Source organism: Salmo salar, chromosome ssa02 (genome assembly GCF_905237065.1).
Source record: "Salmo salar chromosome ssa02, Ssal_v3.1, whole genome shotgun sequence".
Lineage (NCBI taxonomy): Eukaryota > Metazoa > Chordata > Actinopteri > Salmoniformes > Salmonidae > Salmo > Salmo salar.
Genome location: NC_059443.1, coordinates 29,154,102 through 29,179,892, shown reverse-complemented (window position 1 = coordinate 29,179,892; position 25,791 = coordinate 29,154,102). Strand labels below are relative to the sequence as shown.

Sequence of the window (25,791 nt, the reverse complement as noted above, 5' to 3'; positions counted from 1 at the left end):
CAACGTAAGAGAGACCCCAGAGAAAGAGATGTGCAGCTGCCTTCCAACATAATAATATATCACTGGAATACACACATCATCATTATCATCTTGACACAATGTACATCCTCCACTGACACAGTACAACTACATTGAGGGGGAGAAGCTGTTAGCTGCTAATTTTTATGAGCTCTCACTACTACAGTAGATGCAGGATATATTTCCATCCAAACTGTGACAATGATAATTATGCTGTAGGTGACAGTATTGTGCCAGTTGAGTGCCTGGGTTGCCATCAATAATGGCTGATCCCATGCTGTGACTCCACTCTCCCAGGGTTTCTCAGGGGGAGTGTGCTATGCAAAAACCACATGTCCATTTCACCACACAATGAATAGGTTACACACTTATACATGTGTGAAACAGGACAAATATAAGCACCCCTATTTGACCTTTGAAGTGTTAATATTACATAGCCTATATGAGGTTTATTACTTACCATAAGTACAACATTTTAGCATCCTCTAGTAGTCTTCTTGGAAAAGCATGATCAATGAATTTATTATAGTGTTTGCATTGTGTTACTACTGCAATTGGATATGATACATGACCTCATACAGTAATTTTTAAAGAAAGAAATAACTGTCACGTCCTGACCAGTAAAAAGGTTATTTGTTATTGTAGTTTGGTCAGGACGTGGCAGGGGGTGTTTGTTTTATGTGTTTCGGGGTTTTTTGGTTTATGTTCTATGTTAGTCTATTTCTATGTCTGTGTCTAGTTATTCTATTTCTATGTTTAGTTTATTGGGTTGACCTTCAATTGGAGGCAGCTGTTCCTCGTTGCCTCTAATTGAAGGTCCTATTTAGTAGGGGTGTTTTTTCATGGGTTTTTGTGGGTAGTTGTTTCCTGTTTAGTGTTAGTTGCACCTGACAAGACTGTTTTCGTCGTTCTTTTTGTTCAGTGTTCATTTTCTTTGGTTAATAAAGATGATAATGAGCATTCACATTCCCGCTGCGTTTTGGTCCAATTCATACGACGCCCGTGACAATAACTTTTTCTACTATTTGTATTTGATTAATGTATTATACTGTGGATTAACTAATTAAAAGGGAAAAGACAAATCGTTGGATATCTTGTGAAATCAATGCATCGATGATGAAGGAGTGGGTAACAGGAGACAGTCAATAAATACATTTATCTCTGAAATGTCAAGCTTAAACATTGTGACTCAATAAACACTTAAGTGTAATCCAAGTGTTAAATGATGCAAGTGTTTGAAAAAAACGTGGTTATTATGAAAACAGTTCTGTCTTTCACCTTGAACAAAAACATGTTTATATTGCAGATCAGTTGTGACGTATTTGTGTGACTGTCTGTCACCTTTAGCTGGAATCAAGTGAGTCAGTCAGTGTGGATGACTGTCAGAGAGAGTGGGCTGGGCTGGGAGGGGGCAGGGTTATGCAGACATTAGATGGGATTAGGAGGAAGCAACAGGTGTGTTTTTATTTATTATGCTGACAGGTCACTCTGTCAGTCGGCTAGAGGAGAAAACAGAGTGAGAGACAGAGAGAGAGAGAGAGAGAGAGGAGACGGACACAGTCAGGGAGGGTTAGAGGGAGTGTGAGAGAAACTGCAACGAGAGACACCAAAATTGAGAATTGGACAGTACCAACAGAGAGGTGATGGAACCCATGGGTGATGTTCTCCACCTGTTAGTCATCCTGTCCTTGTTGGAGACAGGCAATGCCAAAGTGGGAGACTTCAAAGCAGCAGGAGCCACAGCACCAGGAGATATCATCATTGGAGGGCTGTTTCCCATCCATGAGGGAGTAGAGGACTCCCCCAACATCTCAGCACCCCATGTATCACAGTGTGTCAGGTGAATGTCAAGATAAGATAGGGTGTTGTATAAAGATCTGTATGTCTGTCTGTCTCTCACTCTCTATCCCTCTCTCCCTCTGTAAAATGTCACATTATTATGCAATTATATCTAAAATAGAAGAGAAGAATATTTATTCAATTTTTTCAAATGTTCGGTTAGTGAGGGGTCAGGGGTCATTCCAATACGGACGAATGGAACGTTTTGAAGGGACGTTTCCCATATAGATAAAAGTGTGTACAGTCGTGGCCAGGGGCAAAAATCTGATATCCACTTTGAAGGGGACAATTACATGAAATTTTCTCAAGAGCAATTCCTGAGGGGGACACCAAAAGTAGTGCTGTAACACATAGCCTACATTGTAATATGGTAAATGTATATTGAGGAACCAAAGAAATAAGGTGTTTGCCGTACTCCTAACTACCGGTACCCAAAACTACGCAACTAATCACAACAGCAATACCATTGCCTTTAACAAATCTTAGTTCAGTCACCAGTTTAAGTTGAGAGTGGGGGTATCCATGGCATTTTCCAATTATGTTCCTATTTTACAAGTCAAAAAATTGAGAACCTTTCATAATGTTGCCAAACAAAGACTCAACAAACTTACCTGAGACTCCCTGTCTCTGCCAGTCTGTCCCTGCATATCTGTCCCCAACTCTGCTGTCTGTGTGCCATCTGTTGCCTGCTCTGCCTAATGACATCATTGTGAAACATTTACATTAGAATTTCATTTCTTTCTTATGAACATTTTATCAACTAGTCTTTGAGATATTAGGCTACTAGGGTTCTTACTATGCGTTTTGGTGTATTGAAAAATACTCTGATGTCCGTCTTTTCTTTTTCTGCCATTTTTCTACCTGGCTGGCTACACACACAGTGTGTAGGTTATTTACAGTAGGAGATGGGCTTCTATCATCTTCAATCATTCTATATGGGCTTCGATCTAAAAGGTAGCTAGCAAATGTGAAACGGATTAAAATGACAAGAGTTGACAGCTGTATGAGTTCACCATTTACACAACATATGCTGCAACCTTTTGTAATTTTAATAGTTTGTTTCATATTGGCTGGCTTCCAACAATAGCTGAATTTGCAAAGCTAGCGAGCACCAATTCAGTTTCAGTGGTGTTTGCTATAATCTTTGCTACCCGGGTTAAATAAAGGTGAAATAAAATAAATAAATAAAAGTTCCCTTGCAACAATTTAGCTTTTGCAACGAGACCATTAAATATATTTAAGACAATGGTAGATGAGAGTGTAGTTCTGTTCAGTTTGGACTTCAGTTTATCGCTAACCTTATCACAGGGACTTTGAAGCACTAACTTACATCATCTGCATGCTGATTCCATCTTTGACGACGCCACATAAATGGAATAGGTACTAGCTAGCTTAATAGTTAATATTTGCGCGCTAGCTCTGCATATTCAGCTAGTGTGTGTGCGCGATTGACTGGATGAACCTCACAGCAGTTACGTAGCAAGCTAAGGAACTGGCAGTGGATCAAACCATTGTGAGGCAAAGGGCGGGGGGGTCGCAATCTTTTGAAACTTAAAAACGCGCTATTAAGTGTCTATAATCAGCACAATTGCTTTCATTGCGTATTATTAATATTATTTAAATTACATAGTTATGTTTCAGTGATATATTGGTGGGGACAAATCATATTTTTCCCAGGATGGGGCGGTCGTGTCCCCCCGTCCCCCCCGGGATTTCCGCCCCTGGTCGTGGCCAAAAGTTTTGAGAATGACACAAGGATTAATTTCCACAAAGTTTGCCACTTCAGTGTCAGATATTTTTGTCAGATGTTACTATGGAATAGTGAAGTATAATTACAAGCATTTCATAAGGGTCAAAGGCTTTTATTGACAATTACTTGAAGTTGATGCAAAGAGTCAATATTTGCAGTGTTGACCCTTCTTTTTCAAGACTTCTGCAATCCGCCCTGGCAATCCGCCCTGGCATGCTGTCAATTAACTTCTGGGCCTCATCCTGACTGATGGCAGCCCATTCTTGCATAATCAATGCTTGGTGTTTGTCTGAATTTTTTATTTATTTTTTGTCCACCTCCCTCTTGATGATTGACCACAAGTTCTCAATGGGATTAAGGCCTGGGGAGTTTCCTGGCCATGCACCCAAAATATCGATGTTTTGTTCCCCGAGCCACTTAGTTATCACTTTTGCCTTATGGCAAGGTGCTCCATCATACTGGAAAAGGCATAGTTCTTCACCAAACTGTTCCTGGATGGTTGGGAGAAGTTGCTCTCGGAGGATGTGTTGGTACCATTCTTTATTCATGGCTGTGTTCTTAGGCAAAATTGTGAGTGAGCCCACTCCCTTGGCTGAGAAGCAACCCCACACATGAATGGTCTCAGGATGCTTTACTGTTGGCATGACACAGGACTGACGGTAGCTCTCACCTTGTCTTCTCCGGACAAGCTTTTTTTCGGATGCCCCAAACAATTGGAAAGGGGATTCATCAGAGAAAATGACTTTACCCCAGTTCTCAGCAGTCCAATCCCTGTACCTTTTGCAGAATATCATCAGTCTGTCCCTGATGGTTTTCCTGGAGAGAAGGGGCTTCTTTGCTGCTCTTCTTGACACCAGGCCATCCTCCAAAAGTCTTCGTCTCACTGTGCGTGCAGATGCACTCACACCTGCCTGGTGCCATTCCTGAGCAAGCTCTGTACTGGTGGTGCCCCGATCCCGCAGCTGAATCAACTTTAGGAGACGGTCCTGGCGCTTGCTGGACTTTCTTGGGTGCCCTGAAGCCTTCTTCACAACAATTGAACCGCTCTCCTTGAAGTCTTGATGATCCGATAAATGGTTGATTTAGTTGCAATCTTGCTGGCAGCAATATCCTTGCCTGTGAAGCCCTTTTTGTGCAAAGCAATGATGACGGCACTTGTTTCCTTGCAGGTAACCATGGCTGACAGAGGAAGAACAATGATTCCAAGCACCACCCTCCTTTTGAAGCTTCCAGTCTGTTATTCGAACTCAATCAACATGACAGAGTGATCTCCAGCCTTGTCCTCGTCAACACTCACACCTGTGTTAACGAGAGAATCACTAACATGATGTCAGCTGGTCCTTTTGTGGAAGGGCTGAAATGCAGTGGAAATGTTTTTGGGGATTCAGTTCATTTGCATGGCAAAGAGGGACTTTGCAATTAATTGCAATTCATCTGATCACTCTTCATAACACTCTGGAGTATATGCAAATTGCCATCATACAAACTGAGGCAGCAGGCTTTGTGAAAATTGATATTTGTGTCATTCTCAAAACTTTTGGCCACGACTTTTGTTGCTTAGTGAAAAGGTTTCAGCATATAACTTATGCTTATTCTTATTGCAGTCAGGATTAACCTCATAGAGGATTTATTACAGGAAATCTGTCCCTTTAAATGACTGTATTTCTGGAGTCCATCAGTCTACAGCCAAATCATTTTGCATGCACACTGTACTTCTTAGAGTGATAATACACTGCAAATGAGAAGAGGGCTGCATTGCATACTTTGACTTTTCACAAAGTGTTAAGGCGATTCGGACGAGTAATTAATACATTATGTAAGATACAGAAAGCTCCAAAAGTATTGGGACAGTGACAATTTTGTTGTTGTTTTGGCTCTGTACTCCAGCACTTCGGAATTGAAATGATACAATGACTATGGGGTTAAAGTGCAGACTGTCTGTGACGTGGTAAGGTTGGACCCAGGTGCAGAGAAGAGACCAGACGAGGAATCAGTGGCTAAGGATAAACATAATACTTCAGTGAGAAATGGTAGCTTCAGGATTACAGTACACTTGAAAAAACAACAAACACTAAGTCTCGAAAACTCACTCAGGAAACAAACGCACACAGTAAACAATTCAAGCTTCTGTAAAGGACCACAGAAAATACAGCTCTTTTAACAGGGACACAATCATTAAATAATAAGACACACTTGAGTCCAATAAAAGTCTCTAGTGCGGTCTTAGCCGCCCTCTGGTGCCAGGAGGAACCATGACAGTAATCCCCCCCTCCCCTCCAGGTGCGGATCTAGCCGCAGAGCCATGACAACCACCATGTGGTTGTTTGAAGTCTCTAACAAGACACGGATCCAGGATGTCCCGGGCAGGCACTCAAGCCCACTCCCCGTGATCGTAGCTCTCCCAGTCCACCAGGTACTGCAGGGTCCCTTGGACCCGACAAGCCGCCAACAGATGCCGGACCGTGTAGGCCAGGAGGTCATCCACAAGTCGAGGGGGCGGAGGAGCAGGTGTGGGGGAGAGAATGGACTGGTCTTACCGGTTTGAGATGGGAGACATGAAAGGACGGACAAACCCTCATGGACCTGGGGAGCTGGAAACGATAGGTGTCCAGGTTGATGCGACTCAGGATCTTGAATGGTCCTATGAAGCGAGGAGCGAGCCTCATTGAGTCCACCTTCCGTAGACACCTGAAACCCCACCTCTTTAAGGAATACCTGGGATAGGATATAGTATTCCTTCTAACCCCCCCCCCCCAAAAAAAAAATATATAGATGTACTATTGTAAAGTGATTGTTCCACTGGATATCATAAGGTGAATGCTCTGGATAAGAGCGTCTGCTAAATGACGTAAATGTAAATGTAAATGTAAGATCACAGGTGGACAGACACACCCGTTGACCCGGTAGAAGAAGCCAAAGAGGTCTTTGATGCCGGTTTGCCAGATGTTGGTGTCGGGCAGAGGAGTGGAGCAAGGAGGATCGCGCTCTGATCCAGGTGCGTCAACATCGTCAAATGAATGCCTCGGCTGATGGCACCCCCGCTTCGGCCTCTTGTTCGGGAAACAGGGGGCGGCGAACCCGAACTGACACTCAAACGGCAACAGTCCAGTGGACGAGTTCGGCAGTGTGTTATGCACATACTCCTCCCAGATGAGGAACTTAATCCAGTTGCTGGCCTAGGTGGAGACGAAGCAGCGGAGGAACTTCTCCAGCTCCGGGTTGTCCCACTCAGTTTCCCCATTCGACTGAGGGTGGAACCCCGAGGAGAGACTCACCGATGCTCCCAACAGGGAGCAGAAGGCCTTCCAATACTGTGCAATGAACTGGGGCCCACGATCTGAGACAATGTCCTGGGGAAGTCCCTGTAGGTGAAAGACAAGGGTAACCATGAGATCAGCGGTCTCCTTTGCTGAAGGCAATTTGGGTGAGACGATGAAATGGGCTGCCTTGGAGAACCGTTCGATGGCCACCAGGATAGTGGTAAGCCCTTGAGATGGCGGTAACCCTGTGATAAAGTCTACAGACAGATGAGACCAGGCCCGGCTGGGGATGGGTAGAGGTTGGAGCAACCCGGCCGGTCGCTGACGTGAAGACTTGCTTTGGGCGCCGATGGAACATGCCACAACAAATGATCTCACGTCTTCCATCATGTTGGGCCACCAGAATTTCCACCTCAGGAACTCCAGTGTCCGATTAACCCCTGAATGCCCAGTTAATTTAGAGGAGTGTCCCCATTTTAGTTTTCGGGACCGGGCTGACCACGGAACATAGTCTGTTAGTGGGTCCCCCGCCGGGGTCAGGTTCTTGGGTCTGGGCTTGTCGGACCGTGGTCTCAATACTCCATATCACAGGGGCCACAATGCGTGAGCTGGGGATGATGGGCTTGGGTTCCCTCTCCTCGTTAGAGACATCGTGTTGGCGTGACAGGGCATCTGCCTTCTGATTCCTGGATCCAGGGCAATAAACTAGTGTGAAATCGAACCTGTTAAAAAAAACAGAGCCCACCTAGCCTGGTGAGCATTCAACCTCTTGGCTTCTTGAATGGAGATCAAGTTCTTATCCTTTCGTGATCTAGACGGACCATGAGGTGCCCCCTCCAACCACTGTCTCCACCCCTCAAGAGCCCACTTAACTGCCAAGAGCTCCCGGTTGCCTACATCGTAGTTGTGTTTTGCTGGCGAGAACCGCTTGGAGAAAAAGGCGCATGGGTGCAGTTTCTTGTCCCCCTCATTCTGCTGTGAAAGGACTGCCACTGCTCCGGTGTACGAGAAGTCCACCTACACCACAAAGGGACGAGTCGTATCAGGATGGACGAGGATGGGTCCAGAGGTGAAACGTCCCTTGAGCTCCATGAATACTCTGTCAGCCTCTGGGGTCCAGCAAAAACGGGTCTGGGACTTGTGGGTTAGGACTGTGAGAGGCGCTGCCCCTGCACCAAAGTTGCTTATAAAACGCCTGCAAAAATTTACAAACCCAAGAAACCGCTGAACCTGCTTGAGTGAGGTGGGACGGGGCCAGTTGGCAACCACCTCAATCTTTATGGGGTCTATTTGGATGCCTGCAGTAGAGATAATGTAACCCAGGAAGGAAACCTGGGATATGTGGAACTCACACTTCACTATCTTGACGTATAGTTGACTCTGCAGGAGGCGTCTCAGGACTAGGTGGACATGCAGCATGTGTTCCGGAAAGGTCTTGGAGAAGATCAAGATGTCATCGAGGTAAACATATATGAACCGATTCAACATATCCCTTTGGGTGTCATTGACCAATGCTTGAAAGACTGCCGGTGAGTTCGATAATCCAAAGGGTATGAAGAAATACTAATTGTTGCCACTAGGGGTGTTAAAGGCAGTCTTCCACTCATCTTCCTCCCTGATTCTCACCAGATTGTAAGCGTTGCGGAGGTCCAGTTTGGTGAAGAATTGGGCCCCTTGGACCAACTCCAATGCAGAGGACATCAGGGGTAGGAGGGGGTAACGATTCTTGATCGTAATCTGGTTCAGTCCTCTGTAATTGATGCATGGACGCATGCCTCCATCCTTCTTACCCATGAAGAAGAAACCTTCACCAGCAGAGGATGTAGAGGAGCAAATGAAATCTGCCTCCATCGACTCCCAGGTTGTAATTGTCGATGACTGCTGCTTCAGGGGTCGAGAGGGAGTACAGACAACCCCGGGGAGGTGTGGCACCGCGTTGGAGTTCTATGGCACAGTCGTAAGGACAATGAAGGGGAAGGGTGGCGGTCTGCCTCTTACTGAAGGCCTCCCAGAGGTAGAAGTATTCGGGAGGGAAAGCGTTAAAGTCTTGGTCTTCAAGGGATGCAGGAGGACACTGCGAGGCTGTTGGTGGGGGTCTTAGACATTTAGTCTGGCAGTCCTTACTCCAGTCTAGTAGGTGTCCCATGGACCAGGAAACTAGTGCTAGCCAGGGGTACCCTAGGATAAGGTGGTCTCAGAGTGGTTCACCCCAACCTGCAGTAGAATGGGCTTGGTCCGATATGACCGGAGCCAATGGGGCGTCCATCGAGGGCTTGAATCTGCAGAGGGATGGGACACTTCACACAGGGGATCTGTAACTCTCTGGTGAAGTCTTGATCAATGAAATTATCTGCAGCCCTGGAGTCCACAAAGTCTTGAATCTGGTGCTGATGATAGTCCCAGTGGAGGGTTGCGGGTAGTAACAGACGGTGACTGGGTAGCCAGGAGGTAACTGCACAGCTCGTCGGGGTCTCCCCCTGTCCTGGCAAGCCCTGGTGTTTCCCATCAGCTCTGGGCAGGTAGCAAGGAGATGGCTGAGACCTCAGCAGTAGAGGCAGCAGCCTTTGTGCATGCGTCTTTCACGCTCCTTTGGACTCAGACGTGTGCGACCCAGCTGCATTGGATCCTCCACCAGGGACTTGAGGTCCTCTCCCAGATCCCAATGGAGTTAAACAGACCGTGGTGGAAAATGGTAACCAGTGCCTCCGTATTCCATCCACTCTCGGCGGTGAGGGTGCTGAACTCAACGGCAAAGTCAGCCATTGGTCTGGCCCCTTGGCAGAGGTTGAACAGATGGCTGGCCGATTCTTGGACGCCGACAGGGTGGTCGAAAACTCGTCGCAGCTCGGCATTGAAGGCTACTATGGATCTGCAAGATGGTGGCTGCTGTTTCCACACCGCCGTTGCCCACGCCAGGGCCTTGCCAAAGAGTAAATAGATGAAGTAGGCGATCATGGCCTGATCGGTGTGGAACGAGGAGGACTGTAGTTCGAACACCAGTGAACCCTGATTGAGGAACCCCTTGCATCCTCCCTGGTAGCCATCATACCGCTCAGGGGCTGGGATCTTGGGTTCCCGGTGCATGTTCCCTGGAGCAACCACAACGACATCTGTAGCACAGGGTGATGAGACCTGCGCATTGGCTCCTCATGGGTTGGGTGCGTGCTGTGGGTGGAGGGACACGGCAAGTGCCCGAAGGGTCCCGGAGATTTGGGAGAGATGTTCTTGCTGCCGTCCTAACAGTGCTCCTTGGTCGGCTATCGCATTCCAGATCTGGGTGATCTCTGCTGGGTCCATGTTATGGCAGAAGCTTGCTGTGACGTGGTAAGGTTGGACCCAGGTGCAGAGAAGAGACCAGACAAGGAATCAGTGGTTAAGGATAAACATAATACTTTACTGAGAAACGGTAGCCACAGGATCACAGTACACTTAACCTCTTGGGGCTAGGTGGGACGCTAGCGTGCCACCCGTGGTGCACTCCATCAACAGCAGGTGCATTTCAAGAGCGGCAAATTTGAATCCAAATAAATGTCAAAATTCAAATTTTTCAAAAATACAACTATGTTACACCATTTGAAAGATAAACATCTCCTTAATCTAACCACGTTTTACGATTTCAAAAAGGTTTTACGGCGAAAGCATAAATTTAGAGTATGTTAGGACAGTACATTTACAAGAGTTGTGTGTAATGTTTTGTCAAGTCAAAGACAGGGTCACCAAAACCATAAAACCAGCTAAAATGATGCACTAACCTTTTACAATCTCCATCAGATGACACTCCTAGGACATTATGTTAGACAATGCATGCATTTTTAGTTCTATCAAGTTCATTTTTATATCCAAAAACAGACTTTTACTATGGCATTGATGTTGAGGAAATCGTTTCCCTCCAATAACCGGCAGTCAAGTCAGCGTCAGAAATTAAATAATTAAAATTAGAAAACATTGTTAAAATATTATATTGTCATTTAAAGAATTATAGATTTACATCTCTTGAACGCAATCAACTTGCCAGATTTAAAAATAACCTTACTGGGAAATCACACTTTGCAATAATCTGAGCACTGCGCCCAGAAAAATACGCGTTGCGATACAGACTAGACGTCATGTTGGGGAGATCTAAAATCGAAAATACTATGTAAATAATCCATTACCTTTGATTCTCTTCATCAGATGTCACTTCCAGGTATCACAGGTCCATAACGAATGTAGTTTTGTTCAAAAAAGCTCATCATTTATGTCCAAAAATCTCCGTCTCGTTAGCACATGATGTAAGCCAGCCGGACTTCTCGTCATGAACGAGGGGAAAAAATATATTTACGTTCGTTCAAACATGTCAAACGTTGTATAGCATAAATCATTAGTGCCTTTTTTAACCAGAACATGAATAATATTCAAGGTGGACGAATGCATACTCTTTTATAACGTATTGGAACGAGGGTACCCAACATGAAGTAGCGCGCCAGGTGTCTAATGGGACATCACCGTTCCATGGCTCTTGTTCGGTCAGATCTCCCTCCAGAAGACTCAAAACACTTTGTAAAGGCTGGTGACATCTTGTGGAAGCAATAGGAAGTGCCAAAATATTCCTAAACCCCTGTGTTTTTCAATGGGATAGGTTTAAAGTCAATACAACACATCAGGTATCCACTTCCTGTCAGAAAATGTCTCAGGGTTTTGCCTGCCAAATGAGTTCTGTTATACTCACAGACACCATTCAAACAGTTTTGGAAACTTTAGAGTGTTTTCTATCCATATATAATAAGTATATGCATATTCTAGTTACTGGGTAGGATTAGTAACCAGATTAAATCGGGTACATTTTTTTTATCCAGACGTGCAAATGCTGCCCCCTAGACCCAACAGGTTAAAAATCACTAGGTCTCGAAAACTCACTCAGGAAACGGCCGCACACGGTAAACAATTCAAGCTTCTGCTAGGACCACAGAAAATACACACCTCTTTTAACAAGGACACAATCATGACATAATAAGACACACCTGAGACCAATAAAAGTCTCTAGGGGGGTCTCTGACGCCCTCTGGTGCCAGGAGGAACCATGACACTGTCAGCTTTAATTTGAGGGTATTTGCATCCATAGCGGATGAACCGTTGAGAAATTACAGCACTTTTTGAAGATATTCCTCCCATTTTAGGGGACCTAAAGTATTGGGACAAATTCACTTACAGAACCAGTTAAAAATGTGGACACACTGACTCATTCAAGGGTTGTTTTTTTATAAAGCTATTTTCTACATTGTAGAATAATAGTGAAGACATCAAAACTATGAAATAACACATATGGAAACATGTAGTACCACAAAAATTGTTAAACAAATCAAAATATATTTTAGATTTTAGATTCTTCAAAGTAGCCAACCTTTGCCTTGAAAACAGCTTTTCTCAACCAGCTTCACCGGGAATGCTTTTCCAACAGTCTTGAAGGAGTTCCCACATATGCTGAGCACTTGTTGGCTGCTTTTCCTTCACTCTGCAGTCCATCTCATCCCAAACCATCTCAATTGGGTTGAGGTCGGGTGATTGTGGAGGCCAGGTCATCTGATGCAGCACTCCATCACTCTCCTTCTTGGTCAAATAGCCCTTACACAGCCTGGAGGTGTGTTGGGTCATTGCCCTGTTGAAAAACAAATGATAGTCCCATTAAGCGCAAACCAGATGGGATGGCGTGTCGCTGCAAAATGCTGTGGTAGCCATGCTGGTTAAATGTGCCTTGAATTTTAAATAAATCACAGACAGTGTCACCAGCAAAGCACCCCTCCCCATCACACCTTCTCCTCCATGCTCCACAGTTGGAACCACAAATGCAGAGATCATCCATTCACCTACTCCGCTTCTCACAAGGACATGGTGGTTGGAACCAAAAATCTCAAATTTGGAATCATAATATGTTTCTTAACACTTCTACATTAATGTGGGTGCTACTATCATTACGGATACTCCTGAATCAATTGTGAATAAGGATGAGTGAGAAAGTTACAGACGCACATATCCCCCCCCAATTTTTTTTTAACCTTCCCTGTTTTTGTAGTGGTTAGCATGTCTTGGGGGTATGATATTTGTGAGTCTGAAACTTTCTCAATCATCGTTATTCAAGAATGACTAAGGTAGATCCGTCAGCATGGTAGCATCCACATTAATGAATGTAAAAGTGTTTAGAAACATTGTTATTTACAATAAAAGTGACACGGGGGTGTATGTTTCCTGATTTACATCTCATGGTGTAGTTGTAACAACATATAGGAACTCAAGCCCTTTTGTTCACCTGACCTAGAATTCCTCTCAATCAAATGCCGACCGTATTATCTCCCAAGAGAATTCAGTTATTGTCACAGCCGTGTATATCCTCCCTCAAGCCGATACCACGACGGCCCTCAAGGAACTTCACTGGACTTTATGCAAACTGGAAACCATATATCCTGAGGCCGCATTTATTGTAGCTGTGGGTTTTAACAAAGCAAATTTGAGAACAAGGTTACCTAAATTCTATCAATATATTGACTGCAGTACGCGTGCTGGCAAAACTCTGGATCACTGCTACTCTAACTTCCGCGATGCATACAAGTCCCTCCCCCGCCCTCCTTTCGGCAAATCTGACCCCGACTCCATTTTTCTCCTCCCTTCCTATTGGCAGAAACTCAAACAGGATGTACCCATGTTAAGAACTATTCAACGCTGACCAATCGGAATCCACGCTTCAAGATTGTTTTGATCACGTGGACTGGGACATGTTCTGGGTAGCCTCAGATAATATCAATGTATACGCTGATTCGGTGAGTGAGTTTATAAGGAAGTGCATAGGAGATATTGTACCAACCGTGACTATTAAAACCTACCCTAACCAGAAACCGTGGATAGATGGTGGCATTCGCGCAAAACTGAAAGCATGATCCACCGCATTTAACCATGGAAAACTGACTGGGATTATGGCCGAATACAAACAATGTAGTTATTTCCTCCACAAGGCAATCAAACAAGCGAAATGTCATTATAGAGACAAAGTGGAGTCGCAATTCAACGGCTCAGACACGAGACATGTGGCAGGGTCTACAGACAATCACAGACTACAAAAAGAAAACCAGCCACGTCACGGACATGACATCTTGCTTCCAGACAAACTAAACACCTTCTTTGCCCGCTTTGAGGATAATACCAAGGACTACCAAGGACTGTGGGCTCTCCTTCTCCGTGGCCGACGTGAAACAGAGATTTAAACGTGTTAACCCTCGCAAGGTTGCCGGCCCAGACGGCATCCCTAGCCGCGTCCTCAGAGCATGCGCAGACCAGTGTGTTTACGGACATGTTCAATCTCTTCCAATCCCAGTCTGCTGTCCCCACATGCCTCAAGATGGCCATCATTGTTCCTGTACCCAAGAAGGCAAAGGTAACTGAACTAAATAACTATCGCCCTGTAGCACTCACTTCTGTCATCATGAAGTGCTTTGAGAGGCTAGTCAAGGATCATATCACCTCCACCTTACCTGTCACCCTAGACCCACTTCAATTTGCTTACCGCCCCAATAAGTCCACAGACGATGCAATCGCCATAACACTGCACACTGCCCTATCCCATCTGGACAAGAGGAATACCTACAGTATGTAAGAATGCTGTTAATTGACTATATATCAGTATTCAACACCATAGTAACCTCCAAGCTCATCATTAAGCTAGAAATAACATCTCCACTTTGCTGATCCTCAACACTGGGGCATGCTCAGCCCCCTCCTGTACTCCCTGTTCACCCATGACTGCGTGGCCATGCATGCCTCCAATTCAATCATCAAGTTTGCAGACGACACAACAGTAGTGGGCTTGATTACCAACAACGACGAGACAGCCTACAGGGAGGAGGTGAGGGCACTGAGTTTGGTGTCAGCAAAACAACCTCTCACTCAACGACAACAAAAAAAAGGAGATGATCGTGGACTTCAGGAAACAGCAGAGGGAGCACCTCCCTATCCACATCAATGGACAGCATTGGAGAAGGTGGAAAGTTTTACAATCCCGGACAAACTAAAATGGTCCACCCACACAGACAGTGTTGTAAAGAAGGCGCAACAGCGCCTCTTCAACCTCAGGAGGCTGAAGAAATTTGGCTTGTCACCTGAAACTTCACAAACTTTTACAGATGCAGAATTAAGAGCATCCTTTCAGACTGCATCATCGCCTGGTATGGCAACTGCACCGCCCTCAACCGCAAGGCTATCCAGAGGGTGGTGCAGTCTGCACAACACATCACCGGTGGCAAACTACCTGCCCTCTAGGACACCTACAGCACTCTATGTCACAAGAAGGCCAAAATAATCATCAAGGACAACAATCACCCGAGCCACTTTCTGTTCACCCCTGCTACCATCCAGAAGGCGAGGTCAGTACAGGTTTATCAAAGCTGGGACCGAGAGACTGAAAAGCAGCTTCTATCTCAAGGCCATCAGACTGTTAAACAGCCATCACTAACACAGAGAGGCTGCCTCCTACATACAGACTTGAAATCATTGACCACTTTAACAATGCCACTTTCATAATGTTTACATATCTTGCATTACTCATCTCATATGTATATACTGTATTTTATACCATCTATTGCATCTTGCCTATGACGCTCTGTCATTGCCAATCCATATAATTATATGTAAAAAAAATGTATTCAATTCCTTTACTTAGATTTATGTGTATTAGGTAGTTGTTGTGGAACTGTTAGATTACATGTTAGATATTGCTGCACTGTCGGAACTAGGAGCACAAGCATTTCACTACACTTGAATTAACATCTGCTATCCATGTGTATGTGACCAATACCATTTGATTCGATCTGATTTGAAAAATGACAAAATTTAGCAATAATTTCTATTGAGCACAAAATAATCGGAACCACAACCAGAACAAACAGCAAATGCATCCAACACGTTTGTAGAGTCACAAGCTTGATGCAATCATTGCTTCCTAGGAATATGGGAACAAATACTGAACTTTTGACTACTTTAATACACATAGACAGTGCCTTTGGAAAATATTAAATAAAAAATGTTCCTCAACCTGACAGAGGATCTGCAGAAAAGAATGGAAGAAACTCCCCAAATACAGGTGTGCCAAGCTTGTAACGTCATATCCAATAAGACTCGAGGTTGAACTCACTGCCAAAGGTGCTTCAACAAAGTACTGAGTAAATGTCACGCCCTGACCTGAGAGAGACGTTTTTCTCTGTTTAGTTAGGTCAGGGTGTGATATGGGGTGGGCATTATATGTATTTTATTTCTATGTTTTGGCCATGTATGGTTTCCAATCAGAGGCAGCTGTCTATCGTTGTCTCTGATTGGGAACCATACTTAGGCAGTCCTTTTTCTCTCCTTGAGTTGTGGGATCTTATTTTTTGTACTGCTCGGTAAGCCTGCAAGACGTGACGGTCGTTTACCTTTGTTTATTATTTTGTGTAAGTGTTCTGATTTAAATAAAATATCAAGATGAACACTTACCACGCTGCACCTTGGTCTACTCCTTTGGACAACTGTTACAGTAAAGGGTCTGAATAATTAGGTAAATGTGATATTTTCGGGGGTGGTTTTTCTCCTAAATTTGCAAAAATGCTAAAAAACCTGGTTTTGCTTTGTCATTATGGGGTATTGTATGTAGATTGATAACATTTTTTTATATATACTGCTCAAAAAAATAAAGGGAACACTTAAACAACACAATGGTAAAGAAAGTCAATCACGCTCTGTGAAATCAAACTGTCCACTTAGGAAGCAACACTGATTGACAATAAATTTCACATGCTGTTGTGCAAATGGAATAGACAACAGGTGGAAATTATAGGCAATAAGCAAGACACCCCCAATAAAGGAGTGGTTCTGCAGGTGGAGACCACAGACCACTTCTCAGTTCCTATGCTTCCTGGCTGATGTTTTGGTCACTTTTGAATGCTGGCGGTGCTTTCACTCTAGTGGTAGCATGAGACGGAGTCTAAAACCCACACAAGTGGCTCAGGTAGTGCAGCTCATCCAGGATGGCACATCAATGCGAGCTGTGGCAAGAAGGTTTGCTGTGTCTGTCAGCGTAGTGTCCAGAGCATGGAGGCGCTACCAGGAGACAGGCCAGTACATCAGGAGACGTGGAGGAGGCCGTAGGAGGGCAACAACCCAGCAGCAGGACCGCTACCTCCGCCTTTGTGCAAGGAGGAGCAGGAGGAGCACTGCCAGAGCCCTGCAAGATGACCTCCAGCAGGCCACAAATGTGCATGTGTCTGCTCAAACGGTCAGAAACAGACTCCATGAGGGTGGTATGAGGGCCCGACGTCCACAGGTGGGGGTTGTGCTTACAGCCCAACACCGTGCAGGACGTTTGGCATTTGCCAGAGAACACCAAGATTGGCAAATTCGCCACTGGCGTCCTGTGCTCTTCACAGATGAAAGCAGGTTCACACTGAGCACGTGTGACAGACGTGACAGAGTCTGGAGACGCCGTGGAGAACGTTCTGCTGCCTGCAACATCCTCCAGCAATACCGGTTTGGCGGTGGGTCAGTCATGGTGTGGGGTGGCATTTCTTTGGGGGGCCGCACAGCCCTCCATGTGCTCGCCAGAGGTAGCCTGACTGCCATTAGGTACCGAGATGAGATCCTCAGACCCCTTGTGAGACCATATGCTGGTGCGGTTGGCCCTGGGTTCCTCCTAATGCAAGACAATGCTAGACCTCATGTGGCTGGAGTGTGTCAGCAGTTCCTGCAAGAGGAAGGCATTGATGCTATGGACTGGCCCGCCCGTTCCCCAGACCTGAATCCAATTGAGCACATCTGGGACATCATGTCTCGCTCCATCCACCAACGCCACGTTGCACCACAGACTGTCCAGGAGTTGGCGGATGCTTTAGTCCAGGTCTGTGAGGAGATCCCTCAGGAGACCATCCGCCACCTCATCAGGAGCATGCCCAGGCATTGTAGGGAGGTCATACAGGCACGTGGAGGCCACACACACTACTGAGCCTCATTTTGACTTGTTTAAAGGACATTACATCAAAGTTGGATCAGCCTGTAGTGTGGTTTTCCACTTTAATTTTGAGTGTGACTCCAAATCCAGACCTCCATGGGTTGATAAATTGGATTTCCATTGATTATTTTTGTGTGATTTTGTTGTCAGCACATTCAACTATGTAAAGAAAAAAGTATTTAATAAGATTATTTCTTTCATTCAGATCTAGGATGTGTTGTTTAAGTTATCCCTTTATTTTTTTGAGCAGTGTATATATACATTTCACAATAAGGCTGTAAAGTAACAAAATGTGGAAAAAGTCACGGGTCTGAATACTTTTCGAATCCACTGTAAGTGAATTTGTCCCAATACTTTTGGTCTCCTAAAATGGGGGGACTATATACAAAAATTGCTGTAATTTCTAAACAGTTCACCTGATATGTATGAAAATAACCTCAAATTAAAGCTGACAGTCTGCACTTTAACCTCATAGTAATTGTATTTTTCCAAAGTGCTTGAATACAGAGTCAAAACAATAAACCATTTGTTACTGTCCCAATACTTTTGGAGCACACTGTATCTTGAGCTTGGAAAGAGATACAGTTAAGAATTTTCAGGGCTACTTCATGAGTTGACATATCCAAAGCACATGTCTCTTCTACTAAGTCTTCATATTTTACACAGGTCAGTGGTTGTTCCATACGGATGAATGGAACATTTTGAAGGGCCATTTGCCAAGTCAATAACATGTATTTACTTAAATGACGGTTTTCTAGCATTAATGGTTCACAGGGGGACATGGGATGTGCAAATAGACATGAATAGATAAGTCACGTTACAAGGAAGTGCTTTTGGTGAAAAAGTTACATAGAGGCCCTATAGAGTTATATGGCCCATAGATCTCAAGAAAGATCAGTATGTAATATGATAGGAGGCCCTATCATATTAAAAGTATCAACGAGGTCATTTCAAGCAGCAAAAAGGCCCTATCATGGTAGTAAGGAGGCCCTGTCTGTATCAAATAGGCCCTTTTTCAGATTGCATAGAGGCCTTTACAGATCTCTCCCTCTCTCAAGTTAAGCAAGTTTAGCTATATATAAACTAAACTAAATTCTCTCTCTCTCTCTCTGTCTCTGTGTGTGTGTGTGTGTGTGTGTGTGTGTGTGTGTGTGTGTGTGTGTGTGTGTGTGTGTGTGTGTGTGTGTGTGTGTGTGTGTGTGATTCTGTCCGCATGTATGACTAAGTGTTCGTGAGAGAGAGTTGATTTGCACTGACAGGTTAACCACAGACAGTGTGATGATCCAACTATGCTTTATGTACCTTTCACACACACACACACACACACACACACACACACACACACACACACACACACACACACACACACACACACACACACACACACACTCAGGTTCAACACGGACGGGTTCACCCAGGCATTGGCTATGATCCACGCTGTAGAGTCGGCCAACAGATCCCCTGTCCTGACTACACTAGGGATCTCTCTGGGGTACCGTATCCACGACTCCTGCTCTGATGTCACCACCGCTCTGAGGGCCTCAGCTGACTTCACACAGGTAAAGGCTCTTTAGCCAAAACATTGGTTAGATCAATCCACAGCAAGGTTTGATGTGTATGTGGCCTCTTTTTCGTTTGTATAATTTATCTTCCATTAATCAGCACCCAAAATAAAGGGTGTACATTCTTTACTTCACACAGGAGCCAACCAAGGACTGTGGGGGAGGGGCCAGCACCTCCACCTGTCCCCCGCCCATCATGGCCGTCATTGGGGCCTCTTCCTCTGAGATTTCCATCGCTGTTGCCCGGCAACTCAACCTGGAGCTCATTCCTCAGGCAAGCAGTCCAATCCTACCCACAGAGTGACGATTGATGTAACAAAAGGGTTGATAAAATAATAAATAACTAAGTTGTGTTGAATAAATGAAATAGACAGCAATGATGATACAGATGAAGGACAAAATCATTTCAACATTGGACACCCAGAAATTAATTCTCCCTTCGAATCATCACAGATCAGTTACGCCTCCACTGCCATCATCCTGAGTGACAAGAAACGTTTCCCTGCATTCCTGAGGACCGTGTCTAGCGACCTGTACCAGACACGGGCCATGGTCCAGTTGCTTAGCGACAGCAAATGGACCTGGGTGGGCGTGGTCACAACGGATGGAGACTACGGCCTCTCTGCCCTGGACAGCTTCGTCTCCCAGGCAACCGCCTCAGGGATTTGTGTGGCCTTCAAAGAGATCCTCCCTAATTCGCTAACCAGTCCTGACGGCAAATCAGCATTCAGACAAGCCGCCGCCACCCTCCTCAGGAACCCCAATGTCAAGGTGGTGGTATCGTTCGCCAGGCCTATTCACATGATGTACCTGTACCAGGAGTTGAGGGGTTGGGGGTCGCTTCTGGGGGAGAGGGTGTGGGTGGCCAGTGATAGCTGGTCCTCGTCCAAAGAGGTCCTGGGAGAGATGGATCTCCTAGATATCGGCCATGTGGTGGGCTTCTCCTTCAAAAGAGGGAACCTGGCTCCTTTCCATCACTACCTGATGAATCTGATTAACATCAATGATGTCATAGGAAACAACTCCTTCCTAAAGGAGTTCTACTCACTGGCAAACGAGTCGGGAGACCCCGGGTTTGGGTCCTCCTTCACAGTCCCAGCAGAGATCCTGCTAAACAACAGCCATGCGGACGTAGTCTTCAGTGTGGAGATGGCGGTCAGTGCCATCGCCCATGCAGTGGCTGATATCTGCAGCAAAAAGGACTGCAAGACACCAGGCACGGTCCAACCCTGGCAGGTAGCTACTGCACAATTCCTCATGTCTACAGCACATCAGACTGCACTTATATACTGTATCTCATGTAATATATCTCATATACACTGAATATACCAAACATGAGTAACACCTTCCTGATATTGAGTTGCACCCCCGAATTTGCCCTCAGAACAGCCTCAATTTGTCGGGGCATGGATTCTACAAGGTATCGAAAGTGGTCTACAGGGAAGCTGGCCAATGTTGACTCCAATGCATCCCACAGTTGTGTCAAGTTGGCTGGATGTCCTTTTTGTAGTGGACCATTCTTGATACACACAGGAAACTGTTGAGCGTGAAAAACCCAGCAGGGATGCAGTTCTTGACACCTGGCACATACAGTTGAAGTCGGAAGTTTACATACGCCTTAGCCAAATACATTTAAACAACATTTTTCACAAATGCAGACATTTAATCTGAGTAAAAAATCCCTGTTTTAGGTCAGTTAGGATCACCACTTTATTTTAAGAATGTGAAATGTGAGAATAATAGTAGAGAGAACGATTTATTTTAGCTTTTATTTTTTTCATCACATTCTCAGTGGGTCAGAAGTTTACATACACTCAATTAGTATTTGGTAACAATGCCTTTAAATTGTTTAACTTGGGTCATATGTTTTGGGTAGCCTTCCACAAGCTTCCCAAAATAAGCTGGGTGAATTTTGGCCCATTCCTCCTGACAGAGCTGGTGTAACTGAGTCAAGTTTGTAGGCCTCCAAGTTTGTAGGCCTCCTCCTCCACACATCTTCTATGGGATTGAGGTCAGGGCTTTATGATGGCCACTCCAATACCTTGACTTTGTTGTCCTTAAGCCATTTTGCCACAACTTTAGAAGTATGCTTGGGGTCATTGTCCATTTGGAAGATCCATTTCCGACCAAGCTTTAACTTCCTGACTGATGTCTTGAGATGTCGCTTCAATATATCCACGTAACTTTCCTTCCTCATGAAGCCATCTACTTTGTGAAGTGCACCAGTCCCTCCTGCAGCAAAGCATCCCCACAACATGATGCTGCCACCCCTGTGCTTCATGGTTGGGATGGTGATCTTCAGCTTGCAAGCCTCCCCCTTTTTCCTCCAAACATAACAATGGTCATTATGGCCGAACAGTTCTATTTTTGTTTCATCAGAACAGAGGACATTTCTCCAAAAGTACGATCTTTGTCCCCATGTGCAGTTGTAAACCGTTGTCTGGCTTTTTCATGGCGGTTTTGGAGCTGTGGCTTCTTCCCTACTGAGCGGCCTTTCAGGTTATGTTGATATAGGACTCATTTTACTGTGGATATAGATACTTTTGTACCTATTTCCTCCAGCATCTTCACAAGGTCCTTTGCTGTTGTTCTGGGATTGATTTTCACTTTTCGCACCAAAGTACGTTCATCTCTAGGAGACAGAACGTGTCTCCTTCATGAGCGGTATGACGGCTGTGTGGCCCCATGGTGTTTATACTTGCGTACTGTTTGTACAGATGAACGTGGTACCTTCAGGCGTTTGGAAATTGCTCCCAAGGATGAACCAGACTTGTGGAGGTCTACCTTTTCTGAGTTCTTGGCTGATTTCTTTTGATTTTCTCATGAAGTCAAGCAAAAAGGCACTGAGTTTGAAGGTAGGCCTTGAAATACATCCACAGGTACACCTTCAATTGACTCAAATGATGTCCATTAGCCTATCAGAAGCTTCTAAAGCCATGACATCACTTTCTGGAATTTTCCAAGCTGTTTAAAGGCACAGTCAACTTAGTGTATGTAAACTTCTGACCCACTGGAATTGTGATACAGTGAATTATAAGTGAAATAATCTTTCTGTAAACAACTTCTGTCTGTGAAAAATTACTTGTGTCATACACAAAGTAGATGTCCTAACCGACTAGCCAAAACTATAGTTTGTTAACAAGAAATTTGTCGAGTGGTTGAAAAACGAGTTTCAATGACTCCAACCTAAGTGTATGGAAACTTCCCACTTCAACTGTACTATCATATCCCGTTCAAAGGCACTTAATGGTACACATACACAATCCATGTCTCAATTGTCTCAAGGCTTAGAAATCCTTCTTTAACCTGTCTCCTCCCCTTGATCAATACTGATTGAAGTGGATTTAACATGTGACATGAATAAGGGATCACAGCTTTCGTCTGGATTCACCTGGTCAGTCTATGTCATGGAAAGAGCAGGTGTTCATAATGTTTTGTATACACAGATGTACTTTTGATATGGCTTGGGTCTATGGTATGTGAACTTACATATGAAAATGCATTTGCATTCATTCCAGGTGCTTGGATCCCTGAAGGACAGTTGCTTTGAGCTGGAGGGGAAAAGCTACTGTTTTGATAAGAAAGGAGACATCAACATGGGCTATGATGTAACCCTGTGGAGGTCTGTGAGAGGGGTCATCAACATCCATGACGTTGTAGCTGAGTACCATCCAATCAACAACAGCTTCAGCTACACCAACGGAAACACCAAAAATCTCACTGACCTGAGGGTAAGGGTAAGGGTAAAGGTTAGGGTTAGGATTAGGGTAAGGGTTAAGGTTAGGTCTCAATCTCTTTTAGTCTGTTTGCTAGGCTGCCACACAAAGGTTCAAGTACACATCCATATTAACCTGTTATTCTCACTTGACATACAGAGACAAAAACACAAACAGGTCGGAATGTCGAAAAATCTACTTCTTCTTCCTCAAAGTGACTAAAGAAAACTAAACATGGAAATTCAATAACTCCTAATCAGTGATACAATGGGCATTGTTTGAATGTGAAAACCACATACCTTGGCACATACTGGGAGCACCTGTCTGTTATCACACATTCCTGTTAGATCTTAGTTTGAATACACCTGGTCTATTGAACACGGTTTTAAATCGAAAGGTAGTTTAAACTGTGCCCAGGAAACTGGCCTTACATGTAAAGGCTTGTTTGAATACTACTATTAATAGATTTCAGTCACAGTTTTCTTGGGTCAGCCATATAAATTAGTGCATTGTGTCCCGGTGCAGGATGTGGTGTCTGTGTGCTCGCCTAGCTGTGAGCCTGGGAAGTTCAAGAAGACTGCTGAGGGTCAGCACACCTGCTGCTATGAATGCATCAACTGCACTGAGAACCACTACTCCAACTACACTGGTTAGTTCTCCTGTACTGTCTCTCTATACACACCAGCGTACTCTATCTCTCCTCAGTAAACTGGTGTTGCCCTGTTGTTCACACAATCTTCCTCCATTTCTTCAATATGTTCCCTAAGATTTCCCAACACTGTTCTTATCTAAAACAGTTAGTACTAGGCAACAACACGCATATTTGTAAATGCTAGACAGTTGTTCATGTACTATCCTACCTTACAACCCTTCTCTCCAGACATGGACCAGTGTCTCTCTTGTGATACAAAGACAGAGTGGTCCCTGGAAGGGAGCTCTGGGTGTACCCATAAGACCCTGGAGTTCTTCTCCTGGCAGGATGGCTTCGCGGTGGTGCTGCTGGTGCTGGCGGCCCTGGGCATCGTCCTGGTTCTCCTGGTGGGGGCTCTCTTCCTACACCACCACCAGACCCCCGTTGTGAAGGCTGCCGGGGGGCCTTTCTCCCAGATCATCTTGCTCTCCCTAGTGGGAAGTTTTGCTAGTGCTGTGTTCTTTGTAGGTCATCCCAGCAGCCTACAGTGTAAGGTATGTACGGTACACACAGTTTGGGAAACACTGCTGTAATGCACTGTCTGTGACATTGTCTGAATGTACCAGTGTTATTTTGTGAATTCATTGTTTATTGTGTGTATTGTTCTGAACCTTTTGCACCTTTCTGGTAAGGAATTCAGTTTGAAGACGCAAAGCTAATTTAAATACAAAGAGATAGTACATTTCTGTCTCAATGTCATATATCTTCTCATCTCATCATCAAGGTGCGCCAGGTGCTGTTTGGCCTCAGCTTTACCCTGTGTGTTTCCTGCATCTTGGTCAAGTCCCTGAAGATCCTGCTGGCCTTCCAGCTCAACCCTGACCTGAAGGACGTTCTCCGCCGCCTCTACCAACCCTATGCCATCATCTGTCTCTGCGTGATCCTACAGGTCCTCACCTGCACCCTGTGGCTGGTCCTGCAGAGCCCCCGGGAGAAGGCCACCGTCTTCACCACCACTGTGTTGGCCGAGTGTGACGAAGGCTCCCAAGTGGCGTTTGGTGTGATGCTGGGCTACATCGCTGTCCTGGCGCTCGTATGTTTTGCCTGCGCGTTTAAAGGCCGCAAGCTGCCACAGAAGTACAACGAGGCCAGGTTCATCACCTTCAGCATGCTCCTCTACCTCATGTCCTGGGTGATATTCGTGCCCATCTACGTGACCACCTCTGGGAAGTACCTGCCAGCAGTGGAGATGGTGGTCATCCTCATCTCCAACTATGGCATCCTCAGCTGTCATTTCTTCCCCAAGTGCTACGTCATCCTCTTCAAAAAGGAGCACAACACCAAGAGTGCCTTCATGAAGAACGTGTATGAGTATTCCAGAAAGGGTATTACTGACTCTAGCTCTGTCTCTGAGACTTCAGTCTCTCAGACAGAAGACAAGTGCATCAGTCACCCTTACTCCATCAGTTCACCTTCCTTCTTCATGTCTACCACACCAGTAGAACCCACAGCACCTCAGAACTGCTGGTCCGTTGACCAGAACATTCAGAGCATTGACACTGCAACCCATTGCACCGTCGTAGACCATGGAGTGTTTTTCGCAGGTCAGATGACTCGACCACACCGTCTGAGGAGAAGCATGAGCCTATGAGTGGAGTGGACCAGTGTCTGGAACCTTTACATCTTACGGTACATCACACGGTGTGTCTCTATGATCCTCTCTTTGGTTTGACTGTTCCCATTTTGCTTAGTCTACTGGTATGTTTTTTGCCCAAGTGGGTTGTTTTTACATTCAAGTCAATTTTGGTAACACTTTATTTGACACTGATATGGACATGATAAACAGGCATAAATCCTGTCATACAGTGTCATTTTTATCCAGGGGCACAACTTTGGTTTAAGAAATGGGGGGGACATAATTTACACTACCATAAACACATCAAAATTGTGAAATAACACATGGAATCATGTAGTAACCCAAAAAGTCTTAAACAGTTCATAATATATTTTATATTT

At 44.9% G+C, this 25,791-nt stretch overlaps 1 protein-coding gene across 1 annotated transcript; it reads left to right on the top strand.

Moving 5' to 3' along the window:
• Positions 1 to 1,505: 1,505 nt before the first annotated feature.
• Positions 1,506 to 25,633, top strand: LOC106579594 (G-protein coupled receptor family C group 6 member A). The gene is made up of 8 exons (XM_045701755.1): positions 1,506 to 1,858; positions 19,260 to 19,425; positions 19,568 to 19,702; positions 19,882 to 20,664; positions 22,947 to 23,159; positions 23,670 to 23,793; positions 24,025 to 24,329; positions 24,560 to 25,633. Exons 1-8 carry the CDS (start codon positions 1,662 to 1,664, stop codon positions 25,424 to 25,426), a joined length of 2,790 nt encoding a protein of 929 aa, XP_045557711.1. The 5' UTR covers positions 1,506 to 1,661; the 3' UTR covers positions 25,427 to 25,633.
• The last annotated feature ends 158 nt before the right edge of the window (positions 25,634 to 25,791 follow it).